This window comes from Mirounga leonina, unplaced genomic scaffold, assembly GCF_011800145.1.
Source record: "Mirounga leonina isolate KUSES-001 unplaced genomic scaffold, KU_Mleo_1.0 Mir_54, whole genome shotgun sequence".
Lineage (NCBI taxonomy): Eukaryota > Metazoa > Chordata > Mammalia > Carnivora > Phocidae > Mirounga > Mirounga leonina.
The window spans coordinates 6975858-6994775 of NW_023270812.1; the positions used below are offsets into that span (position 1 = coordinate 6975858).

Below are 18918 nucleotides of genomic sequence, written 5' to 3' on the forward strand. Positions count from 1 at the left end.
ATAAATACATTCTGTGATATATTAGACAATATGGGTTCTGAGGCTACACTGAACAGGATAAAGGAGATAGGAGTGTTTTGGATGGCTTGGAGCAGGTTGTGGTTTTAAATAGGGAGATCTGGGTGGGCCTCATTGAGAAATTGATGTTAGAACAGAGATTTGAAGGGGGTAATGGAGTGAACCATGCTGCTCTCTGGGGCTTTCCAAGAGGAAGGAAGAGTCCGTGCAAAACTGTGAGGCCAGGACCTGCAGTTCCTTGTGTGGCTGTAGCTGTAGCTGTGAATGAGAGATGGGGGTTGGGGGGGGGGGGGGGATGTGGTAAGCTGGTTAGGAGAGTAGGTCAGAAAGGTAAGAGGGGGAGGGTAAAGGGGAGCTTCTGTGAGGACCTGGGCTTTTACACTAATTGAAACGATAAGTCATTAGAGCATGAAATGTGGTTTGGGCAGTTTTCTAGGAGTCTGTGAGGTCCAGCTATTTTCATAATAGTAAGTTATTTGACTTTTTTACTCTCATTCTCACTTGAGTTTATAGTGGAGTGTTTCAGAGGCTATATGCTGTGTGATATTGCAAAAGATTGAATTCAGAAGAAGATACGAGGGGGAAAAAAGATGAGAATTCCATTGTCTCTATTAAGAGAGACATTTAAGCAATTTGCAAAAATAGAAAACAGTGCCTCTCCTCACTATTTTGTTCTGTTGGATAAAATGTTTTTTGTTAAAATGTAATGGGGTTTACTATTATGTTAAAGTGAATCATAAGTAATTTAGATACTTTAAAGTTTTGATTTGTGGTTTGGTTAAGTATTAACAGGTATAACTCACAAGCACAAGCTCTTTATAAAGGCTCCTTGAAGTAATTTTTTTATGCGTTGAGTCCTGAGACCAAAAAATGTGAGAACAACTCAATTAGAGAGTTTTGAGCAAAGGAGGGACATGTCACTTGGATTTTAACAGGCTAACTCTGGAAAATAGAGACTAGGCTGACAGGGGGAATGATGGAAACAGGGAGACCACTTACGTTATTTCAGTGATTTAGGTGAGAAATGGATTGTGGCTGGAACTAGGGTGGTAGTGGGTAAGGGGGTCAGTGGGATTTTGGGTATATTTTTTAAAAGGTGTGTAAACAGTATTTGCGGGTGGATTGGATATGATGTGTGAGAGAATGGACTTGCCAGTTTTTGAGATCAGGAGGAACAGTTTTGGGGACAGATTTAAGTGTGTCAAGATGACATGTTTAGAAGACAGTTGGATATAGGCATTTGGGAGTTCAGGAATGTCCTTGACCAGGATTTTTCTTGTATTATTTTGGTAATATTTTTATATGATAACATTTAGTTTCCATTCTAATAAATTAAACTTTTATGATCTCAGAAGAGTGCTGTATTCTGCATTTTATAAACTCATATTAAAATTGCATTCTAAGAATATTGTTATATGATAGTAAAATGTATACTTTTAAGAGGTAGTAAAAATGTAGTAAATACAGCCAGTAGCATACACAACATTACTTAGATTTTCTGAATCTAGTTCTTTGTAAAGTAAAACAACTTTTGTTTCATTAAAGGGGATCATATTAAAATACCATATTAAAGTAGTGTTTTCAGTATCAATTATGTTGACATCTGAAGGTACTGTATATGTTGCTCTTGAAACAAAATTGGAAGTTTTTTAATTCAATCTCAATGCTTGCTGTAAAGGACCTTTGGAATATCATGTACAGTAGATTGTTTATTATGGCTTAAAAAAACTTAGCTTTTTTAGTATGAGGGATTTCTCATGTACATGGGCTGCTGTAACACCTGTGAATGTCATTTGACATTTGCTTCAGTTTGTGGAATTAAGGTGATGTTCAGATACACAAGGGGTGCATGATTACTGATCTTCGGTTTTTCCTCCACTGAGCTTAGGAGGAATTTGGAATACAATTGAAAAGGAAAATAAAAAATCAAAGAAATTGTTAGGAAAAGCAACCTACCTCCACCCCTCCCCCTACACAAACATAATTCCTTCAGAATTTCTGGGAGTTCTGTTTTATTTTCACTCATTTACCAAATTTCTTTTAAAGCCCTAAGTAATTTGGAGCTTGAGGAGGATAAAATACATAGGGTGGACCTCTCCTCACCTCCCACAAAAATAAATTTGTAGAGCCTGGTTATATGAGGATTTGGTGCTTTACAAAGATATTATTTAAAATAAATCCTGGTGACCATTAGTTTAGGACATTTTGAAATGTAAATTCTGGAAGGAGTAGATCTGTGGTTCTTGATTGGTTGTTGAGTTTATGCAGCCCTTTCCTGTGGGGTATTGATTACACAGAGGGCACAAAATGAGCTTCTCAGAAGAAACACGAAGGTGCCCAGACTCCTCATTGATAGAACTGATCTGGTCTAACCTGATTTTACAGAGGAGGAAACTGAGACTCAGAGGGTTAAGTTCAAAGCCACATAGCTAGATCTTGCAGGGAATCAGAAATAAAATCTAGGTTGCATAAATTCAAGGCCAATGCTTTTTTCCTTACTACGTGTGGTTATTAAGAAAGGTTCTGTTCCTATAGAAAGATAGTTTATGGATTGTAGTCTTCATGTTCTTAAGGCAAATTTAAAGTACATGCGTTTTTTAAGCAGTAACTGCTAAAGAAAATGTAAAAAGGTTATTTTGAATTAAAGAGCTTATTCTTAATGATTTTGAGATCCCCAGTTTTATTGGTAAGCAGGCATTTTATTTTTTCAAACACTAGAAAAGTAAGACATTTGCATGGCTTTCATTCTCTCCCATAACTATCCCCCCTCAATGAGCATAAATAACTCTGAGGCCAAAGTAAAAACTTTATTTTGCAGCAAATTTAGACTTACACAGAAATAGAAATATAGCACAGAGGTTAATGGTAAGAACTCATATAACCACAGTACAATTAGGGGAACTGGGGAATTAACATAGATACAATATTATTAACTAATTTGCAGCTCTTATTCAGGCTTCACCAATTTTCCTATTCACGTCCTTTTTCTGGTACAGGATCCAATCCAAAATCCCACACAGCAGTTAGTAGTGATGTCTCTGTAGTATCCTCCAGTCTGTGACAGTGTCAGATTCTTTTATGACGCTTTTCTTGGTATTTTTGAAGATAACTGTCAGTTATTTTGTAGAATATTATTCAATTTTAGTTTGATGTTTTCTCATGATTAGATTGAGGTTGTGCATATTTGGCAAGAAAACAACAAAATGACTGGCCTTTTTCACTGTGTCATGCTAAAGGTATATATCTTATTGGCGATAGTATTTGATCCCCTGGTTAAGGTAGAGTCTGCCAGGTTTCTCCACTGGATCGTTGCTTTTTTCCTTTGTAATTAGTAAATGACTTATGGGGAGATACTCTGAGCAGAAATCCTGTTTCTCATGTTTTTTTCCACTAATTTTAGCAGCACCCATTGAATGGTTCGCACCTGCAATACTTACTAACGGTGATTTTCTATATCCCATCTTTTCCTTCCATGTTAATTGGAATTCTGTAAGGAAGATCTGCCACTTCTCCTTGTATTTGTTTATTCAATTATTTATATCATTGTAGTCTCATGGATATTAATCTGTTACTATTGTTATCATAAATAAAATCTTTTAAGGCAAGCATTTATTTTTAAGAAGTTAATGTATTGAGACGCTTAAACACTTCAAAGGCATATAAGAGTAAATGGTAAAAAAAACCCAAAAAACTCTCATCTACCTCTTTATGTGGGAACCCATTTTCCATTGTTATGAATTCATTTCTGTTCTTCTAGAAATATTAAAAGGGTTGGGAAAAGAGTTATTAATAAGAATTGCTAGATTCTCAAGTATTACTTTTTACCTGGATCCCAGTAGCATCTGCTGGTTTATTGTTGCATCTTCTTCAGATCTTCATTAACGGTGTTTCTTAACTAGGTTTCTTAACCTTCAGATTTAAATTTTAATACAGTGGATATTATGTAGAGGTAAGGATTGGTTTCCCCTGTGTATTTTAAAGAACTAAATGACCAGAAGGGAATATTTTTCTTAAAAAATCCTTGACATATAACATATAAAACTAAACAGGTTTAAAATGACCTCCAAACAAAATCCAATATAAATGAGAAAGGATGTCTATTCCAATAACTTAAAAAAAAAAAAAAATGCTTTCCCCCCATTCTGTTCTGTTCTTTGTATTGGCCTATTTTGCCTTCTTTGTATCCCAGCAGCAGGCATTCATTCATTCAGGATTGTCACTTTTCCAGGCACTTAGGCCTAGATTTCACCCACTGAAGCTGTGTTCTGTTGGCATGAAAAGAGGAGGGCTCTAGCCTTTTTTGCAGTCAATAGTAAAGCAGTGGACTGAACTTGTTAGAGCACGGCTGGCAGTAAACTAAAAGTTGGTTTGTTCCGTTTTCCTATTTTCCATTCTCTAATTACCGTCTCCTAAAGTAAGTTTTAAGGGCTTCTTATACCAGAAAGTCTTTTATGAAACTTTAAATAAAAGCTGGTTGGTCTTACTGTGACACTGGATCAATTCTTAAATTTCTGAGCACTGTTTTTTTTTTTTTCCCTTTGTTTCTTTCATAAAGTGGGTATTTTATCTACTTCACATTATGGTGAAAATCAGGTAATAATTCATATATAAAGTATTTTAGCCTGGTGGAAGGTGCTCATGTTAAAAAAATAAGTCTTTGTAGTTTATTTTTATACTTGGGACTTAATCCTTTTAATTTTATATAGGGAATCCAATATTATATACAACATTTTGACTTAAAGTACTTCCTAACATCGTAATGAAAATATCCTTACTATTTTACAAAACTTACAAAAAATTCTTATGTGAATCTAATGTGAAAGCCAAATAGTCCCTGTAAATCCATCTTCCAGAGATGATTACTCTTAATAGTTATATTTTTTGACTTCTCCATGTGTCTATCAAAAAATATATGTACTTAGTATAAATTGAATCATATAATAGACATTATTTTCTATAACCTTTGAGAGAGCTTTTCCAGGGAGGTGCAGCTACTGTTAAATGCCTTCTGTGATACAAAACTGCTGCTGAGAGCAGTTATGGAAGTAGGATAGGCATTTTTATAAGACCTTTGCTGTTTCATGTTTTTTATGTGAAATTTATCCACAACTTTACAAAATTATTAATTAAATTGCCAAAGCAATTCAAAGGAGAGCTATGATGTTAAATCTAATTTTGTAGTTTTTCTTTTTTTGCTTATAGTTGTGACTTTAGCCCCCCAAGTCAGGTTCCACTAGAGAATTATTGATAGCTTGATTTTTTTTTTTTTTTGCCAGTTTCCAAGCAATTCTCTCAAAATTAAATCAGTTTTACTTGGTTATTTAAGTAATCTAAACACATTTTACTAAATGTTGTGTAGTCTCTATTAACCTGCGTTTTAAATTATTTTCTTTCTGTACCTTGGGGGTGTGGCTTTTAAAAATAAGTACAGTGAAGTTATGTTATTTTTTGTCAGCTCAAAATATCTTCAAAACTTTCCCTGAATTAGAGGTTACTTTCTACAAAAGAGATCTTTTTTCCCTTTAAGTACTTAACAGCCACCACCCTAACGTGGTGTTTGGTTATAAATAGACTCCTAATATTACTGTTTTAAGATTTAGTAAGTTTCATGTAAATAGAGACTAGGAATTTGTTAATTAAGACCTAAAATAACTAAAATCTTCCTTTGCTTTTTATGTTCCTGTGCCGGATTAGTGTCTAGCAGATAGTGAGGAAATAATAGAGCCTATTTAAAGTTCCAACTGAAATGATGAAAGCTGTCATTTTAACTTCACTTATAAAATTTTTACTAGGTACATCAAAGCATATATTTTTATAAATAAGTGGCTCTTATTTCACTGAATAAATTAATGGAAAACATTAATTTTAAAAATGAGGCAGTAATGGTCAAATGACAATGTAACATTTTCATTTCTTTCTGTATTTTAGGTCCATCTGTCTTATAATTTTTTTTGCTGGATTTTAAATATAAGGCTCAAAGAAAAAGCAAATAGCTGCCCAAATAAAATGTATAGTTGTATAATAGCATCGAACCAGTTGAACAATTGGAATTAGCTACCACAACACTGGGTATAAAATACGTTGTTTTTTTTTTTTTTTAAGATTTTATTTATTTATTTGACAGAGAGAGATAGCGAGAGCAGGAACACAAGCAGGGGGAGTGGGAGAGCGAGAAGCAGGCTTCCTGCCGAGCAGGGAGCCCGATGTGGGACTCGATCCCAGGACCCTGGGATCATGACCTGAGCCGAAGGCAGATGTTTAACGACTGAGCCACCCAGGCGCCCTAAAATACGTTTTATATGAAAATGTGTTCAGTGTTTTAAAAAGTGGTCTTTTAATTTGTATTGTTAAAATCCTGAAAATAATTTTTTCATGCAATTTTATTTTTATATTTTATTATTTGTATATTATTAATAGCTTTTTTGTGTACTGCTGAGCCAGTAAATATTTTTCATATTTCATTTCTTAATTTTTATTTTCTTAGTTTAAGTTTGTTGAAAAAATTCTAAACCAGTAAGTAAAATAGGGTTATATTCTAGTCTTTATCCAGTCTTCCAATATTTCGGTATTGAATTTATACATAGCCATTATCTGTCTGTCTTGGGAAATAACTACTTTATAATTTAGATTTCTCAGCCTTTATTTTTCTATTCTCTAATAGTTCTTCAAGTTATCCTTATTTCTGATATTTTACTTTTCCACAGAGAGGTTGATATGTTAGTTAATCCAGTAATTCAGATTTTTAAAAAATGTACAAAATTTTAAGGGGGCAGAGGGTGGGATGCACTTACAGTAAGTAATTCAGATATAATAAAAGTAGTGGTGATAAAGAGCTAAAGGCAAAAATGAGCTGAGCCTTATGAGATGCTAAGATTTTAAAGCAAAGCTTTTAGGTTTTAGTGAGTTAGGTAAATTAGGGAAAAAGGTGATGTAGTATTAACAGGTCACATAGAACAGAACTGTGCAGTGACTATTTTCCCTCTTAGGAGCAGAATTTACTGACTGATAATTGAGTTTTAGTTCGTAAAAGGGAAAAATCAAGATCATCAAAGCAGAGAACTGTAAGGAGACAGTAAGTAGTATGACTGAAACAAGTTTTCAGTCTTTTTTTTAAGATTTTTTTTTATTTGACAGAGAGAGAGACAGTGAGAGAGGGAACACAAGCAGGGGGAGTGGGAGAGGGAGAAGCAGGCTTCCCGCAGAGCAGGGAGCCCGATGTGGGGCTCGATCGCAGGACCCTGGGACCATGACCTGAACTAAAGGCAGACACTTAATGACTGAGCCACCCAGGTGCCCCGAACAAGTTTTCAGTCTTAAACACAAGTAGTTTTCAAGATACGGAAATTTGAAAAAATGTCATTAAACTGTCATTGTCAAATATCAGTTCTAGAAAACATGGAAAATGAGAGGACCCTGACTGCTGGAAAGGTGAATACTCCTAAAAGCTGAAAGATTTGTATTCTAAACTTGACGGTACAACCTGTAGAATCCAAAACAGATTATTTCCTGTTTAAACTAGTGAATCCAAAGGGGGGTTTGGGTCCTAGTGTGGCTTGAGATTTCATCAGATAGTTGATAAGGTATGCCTGTATTTCAGTATGCAAGCTGCAGAAATATGTGCACTATGAAATTGCAGTTAGTTGGATCCTTGACTCAGAATAGCCCTCCCTAAAGGATGTTAACTGATAGATTAACTTTCTGAAGGGATTTGTCTAGTAGAAAACAGCCAGGAAAAAAAATTTAAATCACCTATTGTATTGGTGTCTAAACCAACAGTTGTGGAAGTATGGAATGGTGGACTCAACATTTGAGTCAGGTGATATGCTCATCAAAGAAAGAAAGGTGTTCTTAAACACACTGTGGACTTGGAGTGTTTGTGACTGGAGGTAAGCAGCCTGTCTGCATTCTCCTCATTTTCAGGGAAGGATGTGTGTGGTACAGGACTTTCCATTTTAAGGAGCATAGATAAATGGGGTGTGTCTAAGTGAGAGGGTATAAAACCATGTTATTATATAGCTCAGAGAAGAGGATACTTAGATCTAAAACTGTTTTAAGTATTTTTGTCATGGGAACAAGGCGTTGGATCTATTTTCTGACCTTTGGAGTGTTGAGTGGGTGGGGGGAAGTGGGAGAAATTTTAGGAATGATTTTGATTCAGTAAAATTTGTAAACTTTAATAACTTCAGAGATGTCTAAAACAAGTTGTCTTGACAGTGGGGATTTTGGGGTTATTGTAGTGGGAATTTTTATACTAGGTGATTAAACAAATGGTTCTGAACTTTTAGTCCTCCGAACCACTGCTGTAGATTGGTGAAGGTAGTGTGGAGATGAGACATTTGAGCATTATCATGCAATGTTTGATACAACGAAAGTTTATACAGTTGATTCTTGAACAATGCAGGGAGTCGGGGGCACTGATGCCCCTCATGGTCAAAAATCCATGTTTAACTTTTGATTCCCCAAAACGTTAACTACTAATAGTCTGTGGACTGGAAGCCTTACCAATAATATAAATAGTTGATTAACACATTTTGTATGCCATATGTATTATATATTGTATTCTTACAATAAAAGTTAGCTAGAGAGAACATTTTAATAAGAAAATCTTAAGGAAGAGAAAATATGTTGACAATACCGTACTGTATTTAACAACAAAAAAAGATACTGTACTGTATTTAACCAAAAAAAAAAAAAAAATCCAGGATTTACATACTACAAAATCTTACATACATACAAATAAATGTATGTAGTACATTATAACTATGTACTACATAGTAGTATGTAGTGGACCCTTGTAGTACAAACTCTGTTGTTCAAGGGTCAGCTGTATAAAATATATTAATTATGAAGCACTTCTATGTTTCATAAATGAACACCTGTAAATCCACCACTTAAAAAGGAACTAGAGCACTACCCATATCCATGACATGTTTCTGTAATATTTTGGCCATGATTAGATCAACTTGATGGTATAATATTAACAAAAACCTCTGATTGCCAGGACTTACATACTACAAGCTTTGGAGACAAAACTTTTTAAAATGTGGGGTTAGGGGACAAGATAATAAATGGGGTCCTTGCATACTAAGGTTGGAAAACCATGGATTTAGTTGAATCATTCAGTAAGCAAACCTCTAATTATATGAGGTAAAGTTGCAGAGAGGTTAAGTAAGAGACTTATCTAAATTCACACAGTTACTGTTAGAACTGGAATCAGAACTTTTTTCTTAAGATTTATTTTTTATGTAGTCTTTATACCCAGCACGGGGCTTGAACTTAAACCCCGAGATCGAGTTGCACGTTCTATCAACTGAGCCAGCCAGGTGCCCCAGAAATTGTTTTGACTTGAGTATTGTAAATAACATAGCAAAAAGTGCTAGTGTGATTTCCTGGTTAGAAAGGTGCTGTTGATACAGGTAGTGAAACTCAGCTGGTTAGACCCCCACAATGAGTAAGATTATAAGATCTTTGAGCACTAGGACTTGGTCATCTTTTCATCCCCATCAGTACAGTGTTGCTTATGATTTGTATTATTGAGTGATGTATCTGAGACTAAAAGAAACATGGTAGAAAGACTTTTTATCTTAAGAAAAGTATAATTTATAATTACATTGTTTGTACCTTTGCCTCACATACAGTCATTAGAAAAGAAAGGTCAGAGTTTCTTTCCTCTTGACTTCTTTCTTGACCTTAACAACCTGTGGCAGATTTGATGGTCCTGCTTTGTGCTACCACCATCTCTAATCTATGTCTCTTACTGTTTTTCTACTTTAGAGTATCTGTTTATATATATCCCATATGAGACTAACTTCTTTGAAAGATTGAAACCATGACTTGTTTAACTTTAATGCCTTAGAACCTAGCTCATTTACCCACCCATCTGCCCAGTCCACTGAGTATTAACATAGGGCCCACTGTATTCAAGGCACTATTCTAGGAGCTGGGGCTACAGTGGTTAGCAGAATCTCACAGAACTTTCAGTTATTAATCAGAGAATCACATTAATATTTATAGAAGTACAAATACATTTAAATGGTAAATGTATCTTCTATTTTATCATCTAAGTGGATATGTGGTCATTGATTATTGTAATATTTATGTATTTTTTAATTTAGTCATCTGAATTTTCATACAGCTCTTGGTTTTTCTAAGTTTGACAAACTTGTTTACCTGGAAATATGTTGTTTTCTTTTTTATTCTTTTGTATTACTCTGGTTACAGATTTTTTAATATTGAACTCTTGCATTCATGGTATAAATTCCACTGCCTTTGTGCGTTACTCATTTGGTATGCTGGTGGAGCCTATTTATTTAGTATGTTTGCATTTATATTTATAAGCAAATTTTATCTATTGTTTTCCTTTATGCTATTATCAGGATTTTTATACCGGCATTATTAACAAGAATTAAGCAGTTTCTGAAGAGGAAATTTAAATGTAATAAATTAATATTGAAAAGTGCTTTTATATAGAGACCTGGACTAAAGGATATATGCATAATTTTAATTAAATTTCCCTAATGTCCTTTGGTTAATTACTTGCTGTAATTATGTAATTATGTGAACAGTTATTTATGTTTAAATTATTACTTGGTTGAAAACTTGATTGGAGAATTGCTGTCGCATGCTAATATAAAATAAACAATAGTTTGATATTGGGCATGTTTTAATACTATTATTAGTATTTAATAAGTATTATTAAAGTAGTATTAAAAAGTAGTAGTATTAAAAGAAGTAGTATTAAAGATTTAAGTAGTATTAAACTAGTATTAAAAAGAACTTAAGGAATGAAGTCTTGCCTTTATAATGTAGTTAAATCCAAGGTACCTTCTTTTGACTTTTTAAAACTTTCATTTGCTGTTCAGAGATGCACATTTGGTAAGCTTTGACAAGCAAATTGTTATTTAAGAGATAAGATGTGTTACAAAATGAATGTTGCCATTGTTGAAGCAGAAAATGTATTGTAATACAGTATTTTCACTGATTTAAGACTAACTGGGTAAGAACACCTTTGATCATGGCTTTTTGCTGTGTTGGGTTTTATTTAGCAAAGTGATATAAATAACTAGTTAAGAAAATTGAAGTGTGCATTTATATTTCCTAGTTCCTTATAGCAGTAGATTGAAATTCCATGTTTGGAAGGCAGTCAAAATACATTATAAAAATAAAAGGCATTTTACTTTTAAATACTAATGGACACAGCCTCTTCCCCAAGGAGGATGTAATCTGTAGCATGGAGAGAGAGATATAGAGGCATCCAGCTAATTTAGTAATGACAACCCTTATTAGACAGTAGGTTCTAATGGGCAGGGGTCTATCCTCTAACACATTGTGGAAGCTTTAATAAAGAATTTTTGAAAGAATTGATTTCTTTGTGCAAGTCTTGATTCATTGGATTTCTTATATTTTTTCTTATAAGAAGTATATTTATATACCTGGGAACTGTCCTAATAATTTTTTAAAGGTCATTGACTTTAGGTACCTACTTTTCTTTTTTCATTTCATTCATTAACGTGATGTAGTTTGATCTCTGTAAACCATCTTTTCCTTGAAACTTCTCTGATCACCAGTGGCTTAGTGGTTAAATCCAAGGTACCCTCCTTTGCTCTTTACCTTACCATACTTTTGTGGTATTTGACACTGTTGATTACCCTATTCTTGGTTCTGTCATTCTTCAGCTTCTTTGACACCTCTTTTTCCTACTTCTATCCACCTTCATTTCTTCGTGGTTTGGATCTTCTTTGCTTTATTCCTTAAATGTTGCTTTTTCTAGGATTCATTCAGTCCTCCTTTCTCCCTCTGTCTTCTCTAAGACATCTTTTCTGTTCCTGTAGCTTTCACTAACATACTTGTGTATCAAACTCAGACTTCTGCTGAACTTAAAATCTGTGTTATCCATTGGACATCTGTTTGGATATTTCAGAGATACCTAAAATAGCTAAGGAAGTAATCCAGTTCAAGATCTCATTCAGACAGATTAGTTCTGAAGTATAAAAGAGCCATTGTTATTAGTTTTGTCTGGTAGGCATTCTTATTTGATTAAAGCTCTTATTTGGAATGACTGGCCTCATTTAAGCATGGAGAAATTAAGTAAAATAACAGATACATCAAATAGAGGGTAAGAGCTTGGGCTCTGCAGTTAATTTAAATAAAATATAGGGGCGCCTGGGTGATGGAGTCAGTTAAACGTCCAACTCTTGGTTTCAGGTCAGGTCATGATCTCAGGGTTTTGAGATCGAACCCCTAGTTGCTCAGCGCGGAGGCTGCTTGGGACTCTCTCCCCCTCTTCCCGCTCCCCCCCCCCCGCCCGGTCCCCCAGTGCACTCGCTCACTCTCTAAAATAAAAAAATAAATCTTTAGAAAAGATAAAATATATTATTTGGTTAATATAAATTTGATTTCTGGTAGAAAATAATTAAGGCTGTAGTTCTGTTCAACATAGACTTAATCTAGGAAATGGTAGACTAGGTTAATAATGCTTTAGTCTTTGAGTTTTAACACTTTATCGATGAAACCCTCCCCTACCTTCTGTTTTTTTTTCCCCTCGACTAGCAAGAATATTTTTTTGTCTAACACATTTAAAATTTTTACTTTTAACAGAAATTAGCAGAGTACGGAAAGACATGTACAATGACACATTAAATGGCAGTACAGAGAAAAGGAGTGCAGAATTGCCTGATGCTGTGGGACCTATTGTTCAGTTACAAGAGAAACTCTATGTGCCTGTAAAAGAATATCCAGATGTAAGTATGTTTTGTTGTCTTACTCAATTTTTTTTCTGCTTCACATACTTTGGGAAGGGATACCTCTGGTGATAAATACTTAAGCATTGTCAGCTGCTTTAAAAAAATGTCGTGTGAGGGACTAGAAGTATGATTAACTTGGTGTGGACAATTAAAAAAAAATTTAGATATGTTTTCATTTAATTGCTGCTTTGTCACTTTTGGAAATGCACATGGTAAAGACTTGGTTTTAGCTTTGGCCTGAGTGTCGCAGAGAGCACCAGATACAATTCTCTACTCATCTTTAATCCGACCTCAGGGAAGCCACAGCCTGGGCCATGTCATCCTTTCAGTAAAATGAGAGGTTGGACTAGGTGACAGCTAAGCTTCCTTTCAGCTCCAAAATTTTTATGATAACCACTGTTCATAATTTTTTTCTTTTGTTTTGTCTTTTTCATTCTTGTTTCTTGCTCAGCTGTTCTCCATAAACCTCTTGTTGCAAGTAGCCCCCTGTCCTATACCACTTAATTTATAATTAGCTCCAAACTCTTTGTGTTTGTTACAAAGCGCTATGTCATATGGTTCTTTCTATCTCTCTGACCTCATCTTAAGTGATTTTCCCTCTTCGTCAATACCCTGTAGTCACATTGGCTGTTAGAGCAAGTCAGGTCTATTCCCAGCCCTAAGAGCATTTATGTTAGCTGTACACTGGCTGGCTTCTTTTTGTGGTTAAGATTTTAGCTCAAATGTTACTCGGAGAAGCCTCCCCTCACTATTTTATCTAAAGCAATCTAGTTACTCATTGTTTCACATAATTTTCTTTATTTTTCTGAGGAGCACTTGCTATTTGGTGTGTTTTAATTTATTTTTTTATTTCTTTCCATCAGAATACAAGGTACTTAATAGAAGAACCTTTTTTTGTGGTTGTTTACCATGTACTTCCAACATGCATAGTATTTGTACATAATTGGCTCCAGTGCCTTTTGAATACATAAAAGCAAACTGTTGGTATTTTGCTAGGTTTCAGAGAACTATTCTAAAAGCAAAAACTATTCTGCAAGAAGGAGTTGGTATTGTAAGGTCAAAATGTGATGTGTACTCTAAGATTCATTGATTATATGGACAGTCTACTTGTCTAAAGATGGAAAATAAATGTCTTAAGTTGGATTAATGGAAAAAAGCTTTGACATTTCACAAGTTGCATTTGTAATACAATTTTCTTTAAGGCTAATACATTTACTTTGTAAGTATTTTTGGTTGCACGTATGTATAAACAGTTCTGGATAATGTAGGCAAAGGGTTTGTTGGAAAGTAATTGAGTATCAGAGGATTAAAGGAAATGGCTGGATTGCAAAGCCTCCTGTAAGAGAAGGGCCAGGGCAGCTTTGAGAACCTCAGCACCAGGAATTCAGACTTTCTTTTTGAGAGCCTTGGTTTTAACATAGTCTGGTTTCAGTGCCTCCCAGACTTTATCTTCGAACTTCAGATTCTTAGGAGAGAAAATGTGTTTTGGACCAATCTGCCATGACTCAAGATGGGAGGTTGACTAATATAACCTAGACGTGATTACTCTGGTCCCACCCTCGATGACTGGAATGATTCCTAGAGATGGGAAATTACGATTTGGCAGCTATCCCAATTGGTGTCTACTGCTGTTTGGTGTTTCAGTATCTCCTAAAGGATATCAGCCTTCTCATATGCTCGTTTAAACCCTAAAGGATAAAGTTTCAGCACTAGTCATGAACACAGAATATGTAAGATCATAAGACCTTGTTAGAGAAAATAGCTTCATCTGCCTGGTCCCCATTCTTCTGGACAAAATCCTATTCAGGGAAGGTGATACTTCTATTGCATTATTTAAAAGACCTGTTTGATATAATCCTCTAAGTGAGAAGAGATATATTTCATAGTGTGGGTCCAGTAGGAGGTAACTTTGCACTCTATTCCTGTCTTTCTTCCACCAGTTGGGATTCATTGCCATGGTCAGCTCCTGTTGCTGACAACTGTTTTGCGGTGTAACATTGTCTAGGTCAGTGGATCTCAGAATGTGGTCACAGGACTATAGTATCCATGCCTTCTGGGAACTTGTAAATATTCAAGCCCTACCCCAGACTAGCTGAATCAGAAACTAGGGCTGAGGCCTAGCAATCTGCCTTCCAAGCCCTGTCGGTGGTTCTGATGCATGTTAAAGTTTGAGGAGCACTGCTCTTATTTGTTGATCATCAGAATGAGCGGGGCTAATGGGGTTGTTTTGCCAAGCATTGTTCCAGGAGGCAGGTAGAGTGGTGAATTAAACAATGCCTCTGCTCTTGTGGAGCAGATGTTGCAGTGTCAGAGATGGACAATAAACAAATGAGTATTTACTTTTAAGTGTAGTCAGTGCTATGGAAAAAATAAGGTGGGCTAAGCATGTAAACGATGACTGTGTATTAATAGTAAAAGTATCTCTTATAAGATGGAGGGAATGCAGAGACATGACTGAAGTGATGGGGAGGAAGGCATGAAAATTATCTGGGGGAAGAACATTCCAGGCAGCGTGAACAGCATGTGCAATGCCTGAGGCATGAGTGTGCTTGGGAAGTGTGGTAAGATGCAAGATTAGAGAGTTAGCAGAGGGGCCATATCACGTAGGGGCTGTGAGCCCCAGTAGGGACGTCAGATTCTATTCTGAGTGAAGTAGGAAGCCATTCAGATGTTTTGAGCCAAGGAGTGGTTTTTAATAGATTCATTCTGGCTGCTTTGGGCAGTGGTGACAACAGGGACACCAACTTAGGGGGCAGAAGAGAGAAACTTGAACAGGACGACTTAGAAATTCTTGAATCCTGCATAGATTGTTAACTTAGAGCCAGTAGTGTTTGCTGATAGATTGGGTATGGAGTGTGAGGGAAAGTCAGGAATAACTCGAAGGTTTTGATCAGTTGGAGTAGCAGAATCACCAGTTCCTGAGTTAGAAAGACTGAGGCAGGAGCCCATTGGGCAGGTGGGGATTCAGCAGTTCTGAGGTAGAGGTGTTGGGTTTAAAGTTAGATGCCCAGGTGTGGGCCTATCAAATGGGCGGGTGGGTGGGTGAGTTGTGGATGACTTTTGGCACCCAACAATATCTATTTTAACAGAGCTTTTTAAATGAGAAATTTAGTTACAATTCATAAGAGGATTGATATGGATTTAAAACCATTATGGTTCTCCAGGTAGTTTTTTTAATACCTTAATTTTAACTGTTACAGGAATTTAAGTTATATTTAATACAAGAATTCTGTTATAAGAGTTAAGTTAATTGAGGTGCTTGGGTGGCTCAGTGGGTTAAGCATCTGACTCTTGATTTCGGCTCAGGTCAGGATCTCAGGGTCCTAGGATCGAGCCCTACCTCGGGCTCCGTGCTGGGCGTGGAGTCTGTTTAAGATTCTCTTTCTCTCTTTCTCTCTTTCTCTTTGCTCCTTCCCCCCACCTCATGTGTGCACGTTCTCTCTCTCAAAAAAAAAAAAAAAAAAAAAAAGAAAAAAGTTAATTGTTTGTTACAAGAATTTAAGAATTATTTTTCTTGAGGTTATTAATATATACCAAATGAGTAGTAACTGTATTGTGCTCTATATTGGGAACTTTATGTCACCTTTTGAAAAAATGAAATAGTATTCAAGTAAAACAAGGCAGTCTGTCAGATTTTGGCAGTATGGGAAAAGATTTATTTCAAAATTAGGAATTAGCTGTTGGCCACAGTGAAACAAAGATGCATTCTTCCTTTTCTTGCTTTTCTTCACTTATTGTGTCTTAGAGACCAATTTGTATTGCTTCTCTTCCACCCGCACCGTTTGTGTATAGGTTTGATTTTGTGAGTGAATTCATCCTGTTTGACTCAAAACTGTTTTTATTATTTTGTATTTATTTTAGAGAGAGAGTGAGAACATGCACGCGAGCCTGGTGGGAAGTGTGGGCGGGAGGGGGAAAGGGAGAGAGAATCTCAAGCAGACTTGCACTGAACGTGGAGTCTGATGCCTCGCTCAGTCTCATGACCCTGAGATCACCACCTGAGCCGAAACCCAAGAGTCGGATGCGCAACTGACTGTGCCACCCAGGTGCCCCTGCTCATATTAATAGTAGTTAAAAGTATGGACGCAAACCCAGACCCTTGGCTGGCTCTGCCAACTTACTTTGTGACTTTGGACAAATTACTTGTCATTTATGGTTCTCCATTTTCTCACCTCTCTGAGGGGATAGTAAGTCTCTCACAGGTATATGAGGAGTTATAAGTGAGTTAATGCACGTAAAGCACTTGGAAAATGCCATAACACTGTCTAAGTGTTAACCAGAATGCAAGGTCCATGAGGGTGGGGATTTTGTCTCTTTGTATTCTCATTGCCTGGAATGGTTTCTGGTAAGTGGTAGCTGTACAACAAATATTTGTTGTGCATATCTATGTTGAAAGCCTCACTCTTTCAGATACTGGTAAACTTTTAATTTAAACTTGTCCTTTGCATTTGCACATAGCAACTTATTTTCTAAAAGTGTTAATTTGGAGATACTGTTTTGGACTTGGTTGTGTATAGCTCTGGGACTTACAGGAGAAGAAAGTTTTAGATTTAGTGTTTGAGAAATGAGGTAGTGTGGTATAATGTCCTTCACAATGTTTTTGAATCAGTGGCTTAATGATGTGGCAATGGGAAGGTAGTAAGAGTAGCATATTGAAAATGAACTGAATTTCTTAAAAATTCACATTCGATATTTATATTTATTAACAAAGCAGACTTTTATTGCATCTCTGCTGTGTACCAAGCACATCCTGGAGGTGGGGTATTAATTCCGTTGAGAAAACGCTTTTATGTAGTTGGATAATAGTGGGTTTTTGAGCCAGACAGGCCTCAGTTTTGAATCTTGGCTTTACTCCCTTATGGCTGTATTTGTCAACAATTGCCATAATAATGCTCCATAATAAGCTACTCTGAAACTTACTGGCTTAAAATAACAAGCATTGGTTTTTGTGGTGGCTGAGATTCTGCTGATTGGGCTTAGCTGAACTTGACCTAGGCCAGCTGCAGGTGGGTTTAGATCTTTGTGTTCTTGCTGAGCTCAGTCCAAAGGGGCAGCAGCGACTAGGAGCATGCTCTTCTCATGGCAGGTCACTGGAGTACCAGAGCCAAGCCAAATTGCTTAAGCACGTGTGAGGCCTCTACTCCTATTTGCTAACAGTCCATTAGCCTGGTGATTGTCAAGTGTGGACGATTTTGCCCCTCTCAGAATTTGACAATATCTGGAGATATATTGGGTCGGCAAAACTGCAAGGGGAGGAGGTATGGTGGCATCTAGTATGGAGGTAAATGCCAGTGATATTGCTGAATATCTTAAAATGAACATGGCAGCCCCTCCAGGTAGGTAGATTATCCTACCCCAAATGTCAGTAGCACTGAAATTAAGAAACTGCACTGACAAGCTGCTCAGTCCACAGTGAGAAGGGGACTGGAATAAATATTTGCTGAAAGATAGTCCGTACTATCACATTGGCTTTTAAAACACATGTTAACTTTTTAGAATCTATTTCCTTGTTCATTAAATTATAAGGTCCACCTCATAAAATTGTTTGGAAGAATAAAGATAACAAATGTGTGGCATCTGATATGGTACTCAGTATGGTTCTTGTGATCATGAACATGAAAAAAAATTCCTATCCTTGAAGGAGCCCACAGTCTTGAATGAAAGGTAAAATAGACTGCATTAAATCGTTTAAGAATATGTTAAGTTTATCATACATTCATAAAGTGACAGACTTGAAGAAGATTAAAGTTACACATAGGCCATCAAACTGGTAATTTGGCTGGTTAAGTTATTAAGGACTTGTTTGAATCCATGGAGATCTTATAAAGCAGTATGTGAATGAAGTTAACTCTGATTGATATAAATAGAAGATGTTATGTTTCATTGAGTCAGTAATAATACTGTCATTAAATTTGCCTATTCAATTTTGAGTTGTGAGAAATTGTTTTATAGGATCAGCTTCAGTGGTAGATAAGTTCCAAATATTGTCAAGGTCTAGGTGTTAGGGATATTAGTCGTGTAGTACATACATGAACAGATTAGATTGCTAAACTCTGGTTGGGTTGTGATACGAAATTGTAGTGAAGCTTTCTCTAGCTATTTAATATGAAGATAACTCTGATTTTCTTATGTTTTTAAAATGAGTTTTTTGGGGTTT

General features: G+C 35.9%; 1 protein-coding gene across 7 annotated transcripts in view; it reads left to right on the top strand.

The window, feature by feature from the left end:
* QKI (QKI, KH domain containing RNA binding) overlaps positions 1–18918 on the top strand; it is a 158164-nt gene that overhangs the window by 22525 nt on the left and 116721 nt on the right. For 6 of the 7 annotated variants that reach the window (XR_004676857.1, XR_004676858.1, XM_034991998.1 and 3 more), the window contains exon 2: positions 12616–12758. Coding sequence is in view for 4 of the 7 variants with exons in the window: in XM_034991998.1 (XP_034847889.1) it covers positions 12639–12758 (120 nt within the window). In the remaining 3 variants the exon portion in view is untranslated. Of the gene's footprint in view, positions 1–12615; positions 12759–18918 lie in introns of those variants that run through there. The other variant, XM_034992002.1, reaches the window with a different exon arrangement.